At 31.5% G+C, this 14,765-nt stretch overlaps 2 protein-coding genes across 2 annotated transcripts; one reads left to right on the top strand and one right to left on the bottom strand.

The window, feature by feature from the left end:
• Positions 1-435: 435 nt before the first annotated feature.
• Positions 436-7,865, top strand: LOC145014348 (putative glycosyltransferase). Its single transcript, XM_078972730.1, has 16 exons — positions 436-805; positions 1,178-1,288; positions 1,393-1,451; positions 1,540-1,682; positions 1,772-1,969; positions 2,053-2,252; positions 2,656-2,755; positions 3,744-4,241; positions 4,311-4,433; positions 4,515-4,595; positions 5,417-5,748; positions 6,606-6,851; positions 6,919-7,003; positions 7,082-7,256; positions 7,344-7,500; positions 7,666-7,865. Exons 1-16 carry the CDS (start codon positions 651-653, stop codon positions 7,793-7,795), a joined length of 2,793 nt encoding a protein of 930 aa, XP_078828856.1. The 5' UTR covers positions 436-650; the 3' UTR covers positions 7,796-7,865.
• A 975-nt stretch (positions 7,866-8,840) lies between these two features.
• LOC145015447 (small ribosomal subunit protein eS6-like) lies at positions 8,841-10,765 on the bottom strand. Its single transcript, XM_078973922.1, has 6 exons — positions 10,651-10,765; positions 10,499-10,563; positions 9,830-9,887; positions 9,641-9,749; positions 9,297-9,569; positions 8,841-9,213 (listed from the first exon to the last, which is right to left on the bottom strand). The coding sequence occupies exons 1-6, from the start codon at positions 10,654-10,656 to the stop codon at positions 8,975-8,977; spliced, it is 750 nt and encodes a 249-aa protein (XP_078830048.1). The 5' UTR covers positions 10,657-10,765; the 3' UTR covers positions 8,841-8,974.
• Between the last annotated feature and the right edge of the window lie 4,000 nt (positions 10,766-14,765).

Genomic DNA, 14,765 nt, shown 5'->3' with positions numbered 1-14,765 from the left:
ATGGGAGCGTTTGCACACTAAACACAAACCAGCAAAAAGAAAATCACATAAAGAAATGCCTAAAATTGCAGCCCATAAAACCTAAAGATAGATATTGTAAATTTTATTTTATACAAATATGATGTAACTTCTATCATGGGTTTGGTTTATAAATATTCTTTTTCTTTTTTTTTAAAGAGCAGGTTTATAAATATGTTTCCTTACATTTTAAATGAATATTTGTTTTGTTGAATAAAAAATATAGTTTTAATTACAAAATAAAATACATACCCATATTGGTAGCTATATAAATTTGTAGAGCAATTTCTAATAGTTTGTCCTTTCTATCCAATGTGAAGATTAAACTTTGTCAAAACTCCGATCGTAGTGTAAAATATAGAACTTGAAGGTCTGAATTGCAATAATCAACAACTTTCTAGCTCCGTGTTTGTCACTTACGAGTTACGTCAACGGGAATCTGATCCTCAGCCGCACGCGGCGAATCCTCGGTTAAGGAAAATAGAAAAATCAGCCTACGCGCCACCGCACAATTGCCTAAACATTAAGCAGGAATCGCGCCCTTTTCCATTACAATATAGATACGAGTTGAGAAAGTAGTTATAGAGAGAAATTAAAACCCCTGTTGAGTTTTGAGATTAAGGAAGCAATCAATGGAGGTGGACGCGAATTCGCAAGCTCAAGTTGTTCCCAGAGATCGGAGACCTGATGCTCTTGGAGGTTTCCATGTCCTTCCGGATGAAATCGTTTGTTCGATACTGACTTTGCTCTCACCTCGTGATGTCGCTCGTCTTGCTTGTGCTAGCAGGTTGTTAAATTTCTCGCCCTTTGTTTTCTTCCAAATTCGAAATTCCGGTGTATATTATGTTTATAGAAGTAAGAAAGGGTTCCTAATTTGGGAGATTTCCGAGGATGATCATACTTATGGGTTTGATTACAATTAGAATGAATGCTTATTGTGATCTTCAAACAATAAGCAATTCGATTTACTTACTCCTTTCAAGTTTTCGATACGTTGACAAAAACTGAACTTAGATCTGTCAAAGATCTTACTGCATACTTTTTAATGTTTTCTAGCAATGTTTACAAAGTAGTTCTCTTGTCACAATCTTGCTAAGTTCATAGAGTAGGAATCAGTTGAACGAAATTGAATCTGCTTAATTGGGGTTATGGTTTTCAGTGTGATGTATATCCTCTGCAATGAAGAACCTTTGTGGATGAACTTATGCCTTAATAATGAAAATCGTGAGCTTCAGTACAAAGGATCATGGAAGAGGACAACACTGAATAGGTATGTTTTCAGAATTTCCTTTTGCTTTAATTCAATTTACATGTACTTTTCTCAGTGACATCTTTGAAAGAATATGATATTAACACACCTAATATGAACTGCAGACTGCAAGTTCTGAGTAAATGTGATGATGACCCTTACAGAAGACCACTACACTTTGATGGTATTCAATTCTATCACATTCACATGTCATAGCTTTCAATTCAACACTTTGGTTGCTTTACTAAATGTTACATCACTTCTATTTACAGGATTTAACTCTTTATTCCTGTATAAGCGATTATATCGTTGCTATACTCAGTTAAATGGGTTTGCTTTTGATCAAGGAAATGTTGAAAGAAAGACAGACATTTCACCAGATGAGTTCCTTAAACAATATGATGCACATAAACCTGTAAGTCATTCATTTAATTCAAAAAGTTATCTGCACTTGTATTTTTATATTATTTGATTCAGAAAGTTATGCTATCTTGCTCCATGTAGGTTCTAATTTCTGGATTGGCTGATACTTGGGCTGCAAGAAAAACCTGGACACCTGAACAGCTATTACTCAAATATGGAACTACACCTTTCAGAATCTCTCAAAGAAGTGCTAAAAAACTATCCATGAAGTTTGAGGATTATGTGTCCTACATGCAAGAACAACATGATGAGGATCCCCTATACATTTTTGATGACAATGTACAGTTTTTTAATATCACTTATTTCTCCACCTCCCCATTTTCTATTGATAGTTTATAAGAAATATGAGTTTGTAATTGCAGTTTGGAGAAGTTGCACCAGATTTATTGAAAGATTACAATGTGCCAAATCTATTCCCAGATGACTATTTTGATGTATTAGCTAATGATCAGAGACCACCTTTTAGATGGCTTATTATTGGACCAGAGAGATCTGGTGCATCTTGGCATGTTGATCCTGCTCTTACCAGTGCTTGGAATACTCTTTTGTGTGGGCGTAAAAGGTAATTTTTATAAAATTTCAAGAAAATTGTATTCTTTTATCATGCTTTGATTCATTCCTTTGTTTAGTATGCTTATTTTGGTTCTTTGATTCTTGGTATAGTTCAATAACATAATGTTAAATAAATATTAAAAGTTGAAGAAGATTGTAAAAGGTAGTTTTGAAGAAAATTGTCTTCTTTTATCATGCTTTGGTCTATTTTTTTGTTTAGTATACTTCAATAACATAATGTTAAATGAATATTAAAATTAGTTTTGGACTATTTTTTGTTAAAGAATAATGCTTAAACAACATGTGAAGGACTTCTTGTTTTTGCCATGAAGTAATTTTTAGTACTTCTTATGTCCTAAATTTGGCATATTACTGTGAGTGTTGTAAGTTATATGTTACTTTTATTTGAATAGGTGGGCCCTGTATCCTCCTGGAAGAGTACCTTTAGGTGTAACAGTACATGTAAATGATGAAGATGGTGATGTTGACATTGAAACTCCATCATCATTGCAGGTAATATGATGTATAAATGATAAAGAATGTTGATGTTAACTTTGAAAAAACTACCCAAATATAGTACTAGACTTCCACTTTTTTGAAAAATCTACCCAATCATAGCAGTGTAAATTGCTTTGTATTTGGATGACATTGCTATAACTAGGTAGATTCTTGGTTTAATCTCATAAAAGACCTTATATCTTGTGTTTTTTACGGATTAAACCTCATCTTTATTTTTTTCATGAAAAAGACCTTATATTTTTTTTTTTTTTTTTCCTAAAAAACCCTTAACTTTGCCTTTTTATTCCGGAAAAAAACCTCAACCTTCTAAATGTTTCCAAATAAATCCTCAACTTTTTGAGTAAATTACTGAAATCGGCCCTATGGTTTGGTCAAAGTTGCACGTTTTGGTCCCTAACTTTTTTTACACTTGAGTAAATTGAGAAAACCCTCACATTTTACGACTTCTTTTGCGAAATCTCCACTAAAGTCCCAATATTTTGGGTCAGTTTACGGTTTAATCCCAACATTTGTTTTTTAAACCGAAAAGTCCCGATTATCAAAGTTTATACGATAATATGTCATTTTTTATTGAAAAAAAAAAAATAAAGACTGTTTCGTTAATTTGAGCAAAATATAAAATAATCAGGGCTTTTCTCTTCAAAAAATATATGTTGGGATTAAACCATAAACTAACCCAAAATAATAGGGCCTTTATCGGAGATCTCCCACTTTCTTTTGAAGAAAAATGACTAAAAGGGCCAGATCATAAAACTGAAAAAACACAAGGTCTTTTTCATTTAAGATTTAATCCAGAAAAAAAAAAAAAAAAAAAAGAATAATAACAAAAAATACAAGGTCTTTTATGAGATTAACCCTAGATTTTTAAAAGTACAATGTTGTAGTAGGAAGAAATGAAAGTATATATTATATAATTAAGAAACCAACAAAAGTATGTTGCCATTTTGTTATGACATGTCATATTTTATTTATTTATTCTCAGTGGTGGTTGGAGTTCTACCCACTTCTTGCTGATGAAGATAAGCCAATAGAATGTACACAACTACCCGGTGAAACGATTTATGTTCCAACTGGGTGGTGGCACTGTGTTCTAAACCTTGAAACCACAATTGCTGTGACACAAAATTATGTGAACTCAAAAAATTTTGAATTTGTATGTCTCGATATGGCCCCTGGGTATCAACATAAAGGTGTTTGTCGTGCTGGATTGCTCGCCCTTAGTGAAGGGCATAATAGGGAATTCCCATCCATGGATGACAATGACAATGAAGTTTCTAGAAAGGAGAAAAGAGTGAAAACTGATGACCACATGGAGGAGTTTTGTTATGATATAAATTTTCTTACCATGTTTTTGGATAAGGATAGAGATCATTATAATTCGTTATGGAGCACAAGTAATTGTATTGGACAAAGGGAATTGAGAGATTGGTTATGGAAGCTTTGGATTGGGAAACCTGGATTAAGAGACTTAATATGGAAGGTAGTAACTTTTTTTTTTCTTACCTTTTTTTTTTTTTTTTTTAATTTACATGATGTGGTGGAATTTTAGGGAGCTTGTATTGCGTTACATGCTGATAAATGGTCAAATTGCATGGAAGAATTATGTGCCTTCCATAATATTTCTTTGCCTGTAGATGAGGAGAAGTTTCCAGTTGGCACTGGTAGCAATCCTGTAAGTTCATTTTCCAATAATTAAAAAAAAAATTAATTAAATTAAAAATCTTGTAAGTGATAAAATTCATACTTCCAACAGGTTTATCTTGTAGCAGACAATGTTGTGAAGATTTTTGTGGAGGATGGTTTAGAAGCTAGTATACATGCATTAGGAACAGAGGTATTATTATTATTATTAAATCACTAATCTCTTATCTCTTTACCCTTATATAATGTAAATGCAAGAAATGATAATGTACTTTCATCTGTTTGAATATTATAGCATCCTACTTTAATTTCTTCAAAAAAAAATCTAATCGATTATAGCAAATATCATTTAAATACAAAGCAACTTTCACTGCTATAATTAGTTAAAAAAATTTAAATACATAGCTAGCTTATTTTTCGAGCTTTTTTTTAGGTTGTTATGTTTGGCAGTCCAAAAAGTAGCTTATAAGCTAACTTTTCAAAAAGCTACTCGGACTAGCGATTCAACGAGCTTATTCATCTTTTTTCTTTAATTTTCCCAAATATACCCTTTTTCTTTTTATGTCATTTTACATATTGCAGCTAGTTTTACCAAACATTATTTTTTTTATCAACTAGTTTATGAGCTAGTAGCCAGCTTTTCAGTTATCAGCTAGTTTTACAATTAGCAACTAGCTTTTCAACTAGTCTTATGTCATTTTACATATTCCAGCAAGTTTTACCAAACATGATCTTTTTATCAACTAGTTTATGAGCTAGTAGTCAGCTTTTCAGTTATCAACTAGTTTTACAGTTAACAGCTAGATTTTCAACTAGTCTTGTGTCGTTTTACAAATTGTAGCTAGTTATTCCAAATGTTATCTTTTTATCAGCTAGTTTATGAGCTAGCAGCCATCTTTTCAATTATCAGCTAGTTTTACAGTTAACAGCCAACTTTTCAGCTAGTCTGCCAAACATAGACTTACTAGCCCTAACTGAAACAATCCTTATGTAATATGATTTGCATCTCTGCAGCTTGAGTTCTACAGTATAATGCAGAGGTCGGATTCTACTTTGAAACATCATGTTCCTAATATTTTAGCAAGTGGGATAGTTTTTATCGAAAATGGAGAATATAAAATTGTGCCATGGGATGGAAAAGGTGTACCTGATGTAATTACTAAAAATAGTACAATTCAAGAAATATTTTCTGATACTGAGTACCCTTTTGGCATCTGGAGCAAAAAGCTATTTGAGTATAGGAAAGCTGATATGAGTTTGGACGAATTGGTCGTTTCTGGTGGACAAACAAACATTTGGCCCTACATTATTACTAAACGATGCAAAGGGAAAATATTTGCTGACTTGTAAGTACCCTTTTGCTCAATTAATTACACATGTCCTTAAACCATAAAATTTCTTCTTTTTTCCTCACAAATCCTCTCATGTTAAAATTTATATATATATTTATTTTATTGATGAACATTTTTTTGGGATAAAGTCTCAATATTTTTTATCAGTTTATGGTTTAGTCCCAACATTTATTTTTTGAACAACAGAAAATGACAGATTAGATAATCGGGACTTTTATGTTCAAAAAATAAATAGTAAATTACACGAATGGTCCCTATGGTTTGGGGTAATTTGCATGTTTGGTCCCTAATTTTTTTTTTAACTTGGAAGGTCCTTATGTTTTTGTTGCGACCTTGATTTTTTTAATTTATTTAAATAAGGTGGAATAGGTAAGTTAAGGTAATGTGAGATGGAAGTAAGGTTGGGGGTGTGTTTATTTAAATAAGTTAAAAAATCAAGGGCAAAATAGTCTTTTTATGTAAGATAGGGACCAAGCGCTCAACAAAAACAAACAGTAGGTACCTTCCGAGTTAAAAAAATAAGCTAGGGATCAAACGTGCAAATTACCCCAAACCATAGGGACCATTCATGTAATATACTCAAAAATAAGTGTGGGATTAAACCGTAAACTGGCCCAAAATGTTGGGACTTTATCGGAGATTTCCCTTTTTTTTATAAGAATGTAAGAGGCTAAAATGAACATTTAGATTGCTTATTTAGTCTTAGGAACTTGTTCATAATCTCTCATTTGTGTAAAAGACATAAATACCCTCCTCATCCACATTATCGAAAATAGCCTTGGTTTTTATTCATTTGAATGGATAGATTCAAATTCAAAATTATTGATTAATATACTTTTCTAAATTTTCAGAAGAGATACACTCTCATATAAGGAGATTTCCAATCTAGCTTCCTTTTTAGGGAGGCAATTGCATCATCTCCATGTCTTACCCGTTACTCCTCTGAACGATTCAGCATATTTACAAATGGGAAAGGAATTAGGGTTCAACCATGAGAATGATTTTAATGAAAAAATCAATCTCCCAAAATCATCAAAGGTTTTCTTCACAATTCTCAATAGGAAAAAGAAAGATGTATCAAGTCGTTTGACTAAGTGGTAAGTTGCTTCAACTTATATCATTCATTTGTTTATATCATTTCATTTCTTGCATATAATAATACAGGGGTTATCCCATTCCAAGTGCACTAATTGAGAAAGTTAATGAATATCTCCCAAATGACTTTGTAGAGTTGCATAGTTTGTTCAAGGTTAGTAGTGTTCAACTAATTTCATTGTTCTTCATATGCACTTGGATTATTTATTTGTTTTGAATTTTCTTTTTTTAGGATAAAAACGGTTTGTTTCAAGTGAGGAATTCTTGCTCTTGGGTACACACGGATATAATGGATGACAATATTCACTTGGAGCAGTGTTCTAGTGGTGTGAATGGGTCAAATAATGACAAGGAAATATCATCATGGTATCCAAGTTATATTTATGATTTCAGCAATATGTCTCTAGGTAACAAGGGCATTCTCGTCTTTTTTACATAAACGTAAACGAGAGATCAACATTCAATGAATTTCAATCTTCTTTTATTTTTTTTAGGTGATCCAATATTGGATTTGATCCCGATTCACTTGGATATATTTCGTGGAGATTTACAGCTCCTGAATTTGCTTCTTGAAAACTATGGGCTTCCTTTTGGGAAAAGAAATTCATGGGATAATGGAAGGGTAGTCAGAAGAATATCGTACCTAACAATGTTAGTCGTTCATGAATAGGCTATATATATATATATATATATATATATATATATATATATATATATATATATATATATATATATATATATATATATATATATATATATATATATATATATATATATATATATATATTGTTGAAAATGGTATTGATTTTTGCACAGGTGTTATTGTATAATACACGAGGAGAATATATTAGGGGCGATTTTTGGTATGTGTAAAGAATTGAGGAGTGCAAAATCATGGGAGGACGTTGAGGAAACTGTGTGGGGTGCTTTGAATAATTACTTTTAGCTAACATATTTAATTTTTGTATTATGTTTGTAACATTCTTGAAATAAAGTAGTTTACCAAAATTACAATATTTTTATTAGTTTTGCTATATTTTATAGTTTATACCTGGAGAGTTTTGATGAAATAACAGTGTGTTTTGCTTTGATTGAATGGATCATTTAAAGTAATGTGATTTCCTTTATTTTATTTTGATTTTATTTTATCCGGTGTAGTTTCTTTGAAAGAACAAAAAAATTGTAACATAACCAATTCTTATTTATGTACATCTTAATGTTTGATTTTTATTTATTATTTTTAATTTAATGTTTTTATTATTATTATAAACTCATTTAGTTATTTTTAGTTTTGATAAACTTTATAATAGTTAGTTTTCATTAGTTCTATACCAAAAATTCCATATAATATAATAAAATGTTACATGCAAGAGATAATGACAATTTATTTTAACATCCAACTTTAGCTTTTTTCAGTTATAAAACCCTACTTTCATTTTTATTTTATTTTTGTAAAAATGTATTTTATTTTATTTTTGTAAAAATGTATTGCACAGGTCAAATTTGTCCATGTACATGATTACTTTCTCTTATTAAGATTATTGTACTTCAGAGTTCAGAATGAGCTAAATATAAAGAACTGAAAGTAGGGTGCTATAATGTGAGGCTTTACAAACCAAAACATAGGGCTGAAAATCGAAGCTCTTACTAATTTAAAGAAACCAAAACATATGCCCATGAATGCCACTACTTTTATAAACCTTCAATTTTGTTTTTGTGTAAAAAATTCTCGAAATTGAACTGAAAAATATGTTATAATGATATTCTACTAATATTTTTGGTGGACATAAATAGCTACCTAGTTACACACCCTGGAAAAAGCCATTTAAATTTTAATCTAAAAATTAAGCTTTTGACTATTTATCATCAAATAACAAGTTCTTTTTTATTTAATATTTGAGCTTTTTAGTAGACAACAAGAAATTCATGCTGAGATATCACTGCCTTTAACTTGAGCACTGCAACATCAAAATGCCAAAAGCCATAACATATAGTCCAAACAGCCTCACTTTAACAATAATAACATCCAACAATAAAGTAGAGTTGAACATCAAAACAAAAATCCAAAAAACATCTGATCAAAATTATGACAAAAACATGTTGTAAATCAAAAACAACATAAAACCTAAGCCACAATAGATGGCTTAGATGCAGTAGAAAGCCTGGATCTCTTCTTAGCTAAACTCTCACTTCGCTTCTCCCTCTGCTCCTTCAATCGGCTTGCAAGCAGCTTCTGATACTCAGCAGCCTCCGACTTTGCCTTGGCAATTCTCTTCTTCTTATCAGCAATTCTCGCCCTCTTCCTTTGCAAAGTCAATGGAGTCACCAACCTTTGAATCTTTGGTGCTTTACTCACCTCCTTACCTATGTTCACATAACAATCCAATTAGTTCTTATAATACAAACACTCTTTTTCCTTTTTACTTCATACAAAATAAACAACTCACCAGCTTTGTTGGTGAATGTTCTTCGGTATGTGTTAACATACTTCCTAACATCATCCTCTTTTGAAAGGTTGAAAAGCTTGCGAATCTTTGACGCCCTTTTTGGACCTCTCATTCTTGGTTTCTCCACATCAGTCAAACCAGGAAGATCGTTGTCTCCCTTCTTCACAATCACCAAATTCAAAACCGAAAGGTCTTGGCTGACAATGCAACCACGTACTGACTTCCTCCTCCTCTCTCCGTTCCTTCTTCCATACCCTCGGAAACACGGTGTTCCTGATACAAACAACATACTTTCATCCATTTGTTTTTTATAAGTTTTAAAAATTTATTCTCGATTGAATTACCTCTGACCAATAGAAGGCGAACACGCCCTGGAGTCAAAACTCCTTGTTTCATTGGGAACCCTTGCTTGTCACAACCTCCCATGATTTTGAAGACGTAACCTTTGAATTCCTGTTATATATTTTTAATTTAAGTAGATGATGGATATATAAATATAATGTTAGTAAAAGAAAGAAGAAATGTAAATGTACCTCTCCAAGGGCATCTCCATTAACTTCCTGTGAGATCCTCTTGTCATAGAACGCTCGACTAAAGAATAGAAAAAAAAAATTAAAAACGTTAAGGAAGAAATTGCTAGAATTTCACTTCTTCAATTATTCATGTTTGAGTGTTTATTTCTTCCTACATCATAGGATATAATAGTTTTGGTTTTATATATTTCGATCCTAAAAAAATAAATATTACCAAAGATAACCTCTATGAAGTCCTATACTTGCAATTGCAACATCTGATAAGTGGTCCTAGTTTTATATACATATCAAGTAACAAAAAAAAAATATCATGCTTTGAATTTAAAAGCTAATAATCAACAAACATAAAATCACAAAAATCCTCAAAGTTGATCAAAATGTGTATATCATGCTTTGAACAAAACCAGGTAAACAAGCAGTATAAATCTATTTGCATTTCACAGTAATTTGAATTTACATCAAAATATTATCACTTATTAAATAGACCAAAAACCTTAAAACAGATATTTGAACAAAATCAAGCTTTTAAGTCACAGAAAGACTGATAAAAACTAGTAATGCCCTGATTTCTATGAAACCCTAATGTTATTCCAAGAAATCGCCATTAACAATGACCTCTGTTACAAATCCAGAAGACGAAAACGTACATGAAACAACAATTAAACTTACAGTTTCTGATCATCGTCAATCTCGAGCTTCTTCTGGCACCCAGTGGTGGGATTGGCAATGTTGAACTACGAAAACGCAGATATAATTTAAGAATGTTTAAACTACCGGAAACACAAATAAAGTTCATTGTAAATTTTGAATAGCATTCAAACCTTCATCTTCAGTCAGATCCTTGAATCTGCGGCGGCGTTTAAACAGCAGCTAGGGTTTCCGCTCAGCAGTTCAAGGGGTTGTGGTGTTGTTACGTTTATATACAATGTTTTGCTGCTTTTTTTACAAATCGACCCCTTGTACTTTACAAACTAGTTAAAGTCTTGATACCAATGTTCTACAAAAAGGCCCATTTGGTTTCACTTTTTTATGTTCTACCCAAGTATTGAAATATATATATATATATATATATATATATATATATATATATATATATATATATATATATATGGGAAAAGTGAATATATCCTTAAGAGTATATAAGCTTATGTATCCAAACCCACTATAATTAGTTGTTTTGTTTGATATATTCATTATAATGTTATTAAACTTCAACCTTAACTTTATTTACTTTGAAGATTTTCAAAATTTCACTGTTAAGACGCAAGAATTGTCCATCCAACTCAGTAAACTCCTGGACAAGGGATTCATCTGACCCAACTTCTCGCCATAGGGAGCTCTAGTCCTCTTTGTCAAGAAGAATGACGGATCTTTTATGATGTGCACTGATTACAGAGAACTGAATAAGCTCACTGTCAAAAATAGTTATCCACTCCCACGAATCGACGATCTATTTGACCAGTTCCAAGGAGCTAGTTACTTCTCTAAGATAGATCTACGATCCGGGTACCATCAACTCAAGGTCCGAGAAGAGGATATTGCCAAAACCGCTTTCCGAACTCGTTACGGACATTATGAATTTGTCGTAATTCCTTTCGGTCTAACGAATGTCCCTGCCGCATTCATGGACCTAATGAATCGAATATGCCGACCATTCCTCGACAACTTTGGTATTGTTTTCATTGACGACATTCTAGTTTATTCTCGAAGCGAATAAGAGCATGGCCAACATCTCCGACAAATCCTGGAAACCCTGCGAAGTGAAAAGTGAATATACCCTTAAGGGTATATAAGCTTACTTACCCAAACACACCATAATATGTCGTTTTGTTTGATATATTCATTATAATGTTCTTGAACTTCAACTCTTAACTTGATTTATTTTCAAAATTTTTGAAATTTCACTACTATCTTTTTCTTACGTCACATGTTTTTGGCGAACACTTACTAGGCTATATATATTGTAGTTGAAAATGGAAATTATGTGAGAAGAAGATAAATGTGTAATTTATAAAAATCATAGAAGTAATTAAGTTAAAAGTTAAATTATAAGAACATTGGACAATTAGAATATATTATATGATACAAAACGACGTAGTATAGTGACTTTGGGTACCTAAGCTTATATAAGCTTACGTACCCAAATTCACTATACTACGTCGTTTTGTATCATATAATACATTCTAATTATCCAATGTTCTTATAATTTAACTTCTAAATTGATTTGCTTCCATGATTTTTATACATTACACATTTGTCTTCCTCTTACACAACTTTCATTTTCAACTACAATATATATAGCCTAGTAGGTGTTCGGCAAAAAATATGTGATGTTAGAGAAATATAATAATGAAATTTCGAAAATCTTGAAAGTAAATCAAGTTTTAGTTGAATTTTAAAAACATTATAATGAATATATCAAATAAAACGACGTATTATGGCGTGTTTGGGTACGTAAGCTTATATACCCTTAAGGGTATATTCCCTTTTCCCATAATATATATATATATATATATATATATATATATATATATATATATATATATATATATATATCAAGGTTGTAAAAATCGTTTGACGTTAGCTAGTCGGTGGACTGGAGTTAAGGGATTAATCGGCTAGGCGGAGATTAATCGGGGAATATTAATTGCTAATTTGCTGATTTTTAAAAAATTAAATATGACTAGTATCATATAAAGGTTCATAAATACCACTAATATCATAACAAAATAGGTTAATATGATTAATAAAAGACTAATCATACCTTAGAACGTTTCTATTGAGATATAACTTCTTCAAAGTGTTAAATTTTCATCGAGTTCTAATGTTTCACTCATTGTGTATGCAGTGATTAATCGCTAGGCGCCCTCTAATCGGTTGAGTAGTGCCTAGGGATTAATCGGAGATTAATCGGGGGCTAATCGGGATTTTTACAACAGTGATATATATATATATATATATATATATATATATATATATATATATATATATATATATAGGAGAGAGAGAAAAAGAGGGGGAGAGAGAGATAAAGAGAGAGAGAAAAATAGAGTTAGGTTCAAATGTTTCTACTAACTATTGTGTGCCTAAATGCATTAATGAGAATTCAAGAAATAATAAATAATTAAATAAATCATTAAATGATATTTTGGACCTTTTGTGCTTTTAATTAAGGAAATCATTTAATTGAAATCCTGCAATTAAGGAAATAAAATAAATATATTTGACCTAGTCTTTCTCTCTTTATTCGTCATCTCCTTCTTATAAACCTAGCCCACCGTCTTCTCCCATCGTTGACTAATGTCCAACCCCATTGAAATCGATTGTGGCTTATTTCCCCAACCAATCAGAATAGTAGGGCTTTTTCCAACTTGTTTTTTGCTTGATTGGGAAAGAGGGAAAGGTACACAACGAGGCGATGAAAGATACACAAAGGAAAGCATGAGGAAGAATCATTGGGGGGAAAGGACTTTGATATGTGCATTCTAATCGAGAAGGAGGACCACAGTTGAGAACGACCGCAAGGTCGACCAATGGTCCAATGGCTGAATTCGCGAGGAGGGGCGAGCAACACAAGAGGTCGTCGCCTCTTGTCTTTCATTGGGAAGAGAAATTGATACCTCTCGGTGTTTGGAGGATGAAGCGAGGGCGGCAGGGGTTGATTGACTAGAAGTATCAATTAACGAGGAAACCCTTCCCCTTTCTTATTTGTGCGAAAAATCAAGAAACTTGGGGTTACTCAATCTGTTCTTGAATCACTAGTTAACGAGGAGATGCTGGTAAGTTTACATAAACTTTATTGATCTATGATAACTTTTTTGAGTTGAATATTTTTAAATTTTTTATTTTTTTCAAATATATGAGACACCATTCTTTGATGGTAGAGAACTTGTAGCTGGAAGTATTGATGATTCAATCTATGTTTATGATGTTGAAGCAAACATACTTTCCCTTAGAATTCAAACACATATGGTAATAGTATACCCATTTTAGCAATAATTAATCTTGATTTTACAATTAGGTTGTTGGTTGAGAATGCATATCGTTTTTGGCTGAAGTGAATGTGATTTATTTATTTAGTAAAACCAAAAATACTTGATTATTGACGACTTGTTGTGGATCTTGATTGATTTGTTATGAATTGGTTGGATTATTTATTAGAGTAACATAGGTTGTTACATGATGCAGTCGGATGTAAACAATGTGTGCTTTGTTGATGAAGCCAACCATCTAATATATTCTAGGAGTGATGACAATTTATGTAAGGTAATAAGAAACAGTTGTTTGTAGTTGGAAATCCTTTTTTTAATTTTTTTTATAAATGGATGGGAAAATAGTGATATAAGATGGATTTTATTTATATATAGGTTTGGGACAGAAGATGCTTGAGATCAAAAGGAAAACCTGTTGGAATCCTAATGGGGCATTTGGAAGGAATTACATTTTTTGACAGCCATGGAGATGGTCGGTATTTCATTTTATATATTTTATGTTAGAGTTAAATGGTAATTTCACTTTACATAATATGATTCGATTAGAAATTGTTTTTTTTTTTTTTTTTGCTTTTTTTGTAATAGATGTTTCTCTCGATATGCCACTTATTCTGACATAATATGATATCATGACAATTATTCTCATAATATGATTTCATTATTCGGGGAACACTTGGTCAAGTGACTTGAGTATTACATTATGTTAGAATAAATTAAAAGTCTTTAATGCCCAACACATTCTATTAGAATTTATAGTTTATTCTTGTAGAATATACTGAAAGTTATAATATTTTAAAGTTGATCATGTTTTTTTTCTTAAGGTTTTGAAGGGGCTACCTTTGATGTGGAAAATGAAGAAAACAAAGAGAACGAGAATATTCTAGCAGAATGTTGTTATTTTTTAAGAATTTTATTCATTTTTGTTGATATTCTTTTGAAATATG

The sequence above is a fragment of the Lactuca saligna genome, chromosome 9 (assembly GCF_052625555.1).
Source record: "Lactuca saligna cultivar CGN05327 chromosome 9, ASM5262555v1, whole genome shotgun sequence".
NCBI lineage: Eukaryota > Viridiplantae > Streptophyta > Magnoliopsida > Asterales > Asteraceae > Lactuca > Lactuca saligna.
Note: the sequence above shows the minus strand (reverse complement) of the source record. Positions and strands in the feature narration are given on the sequence as shown.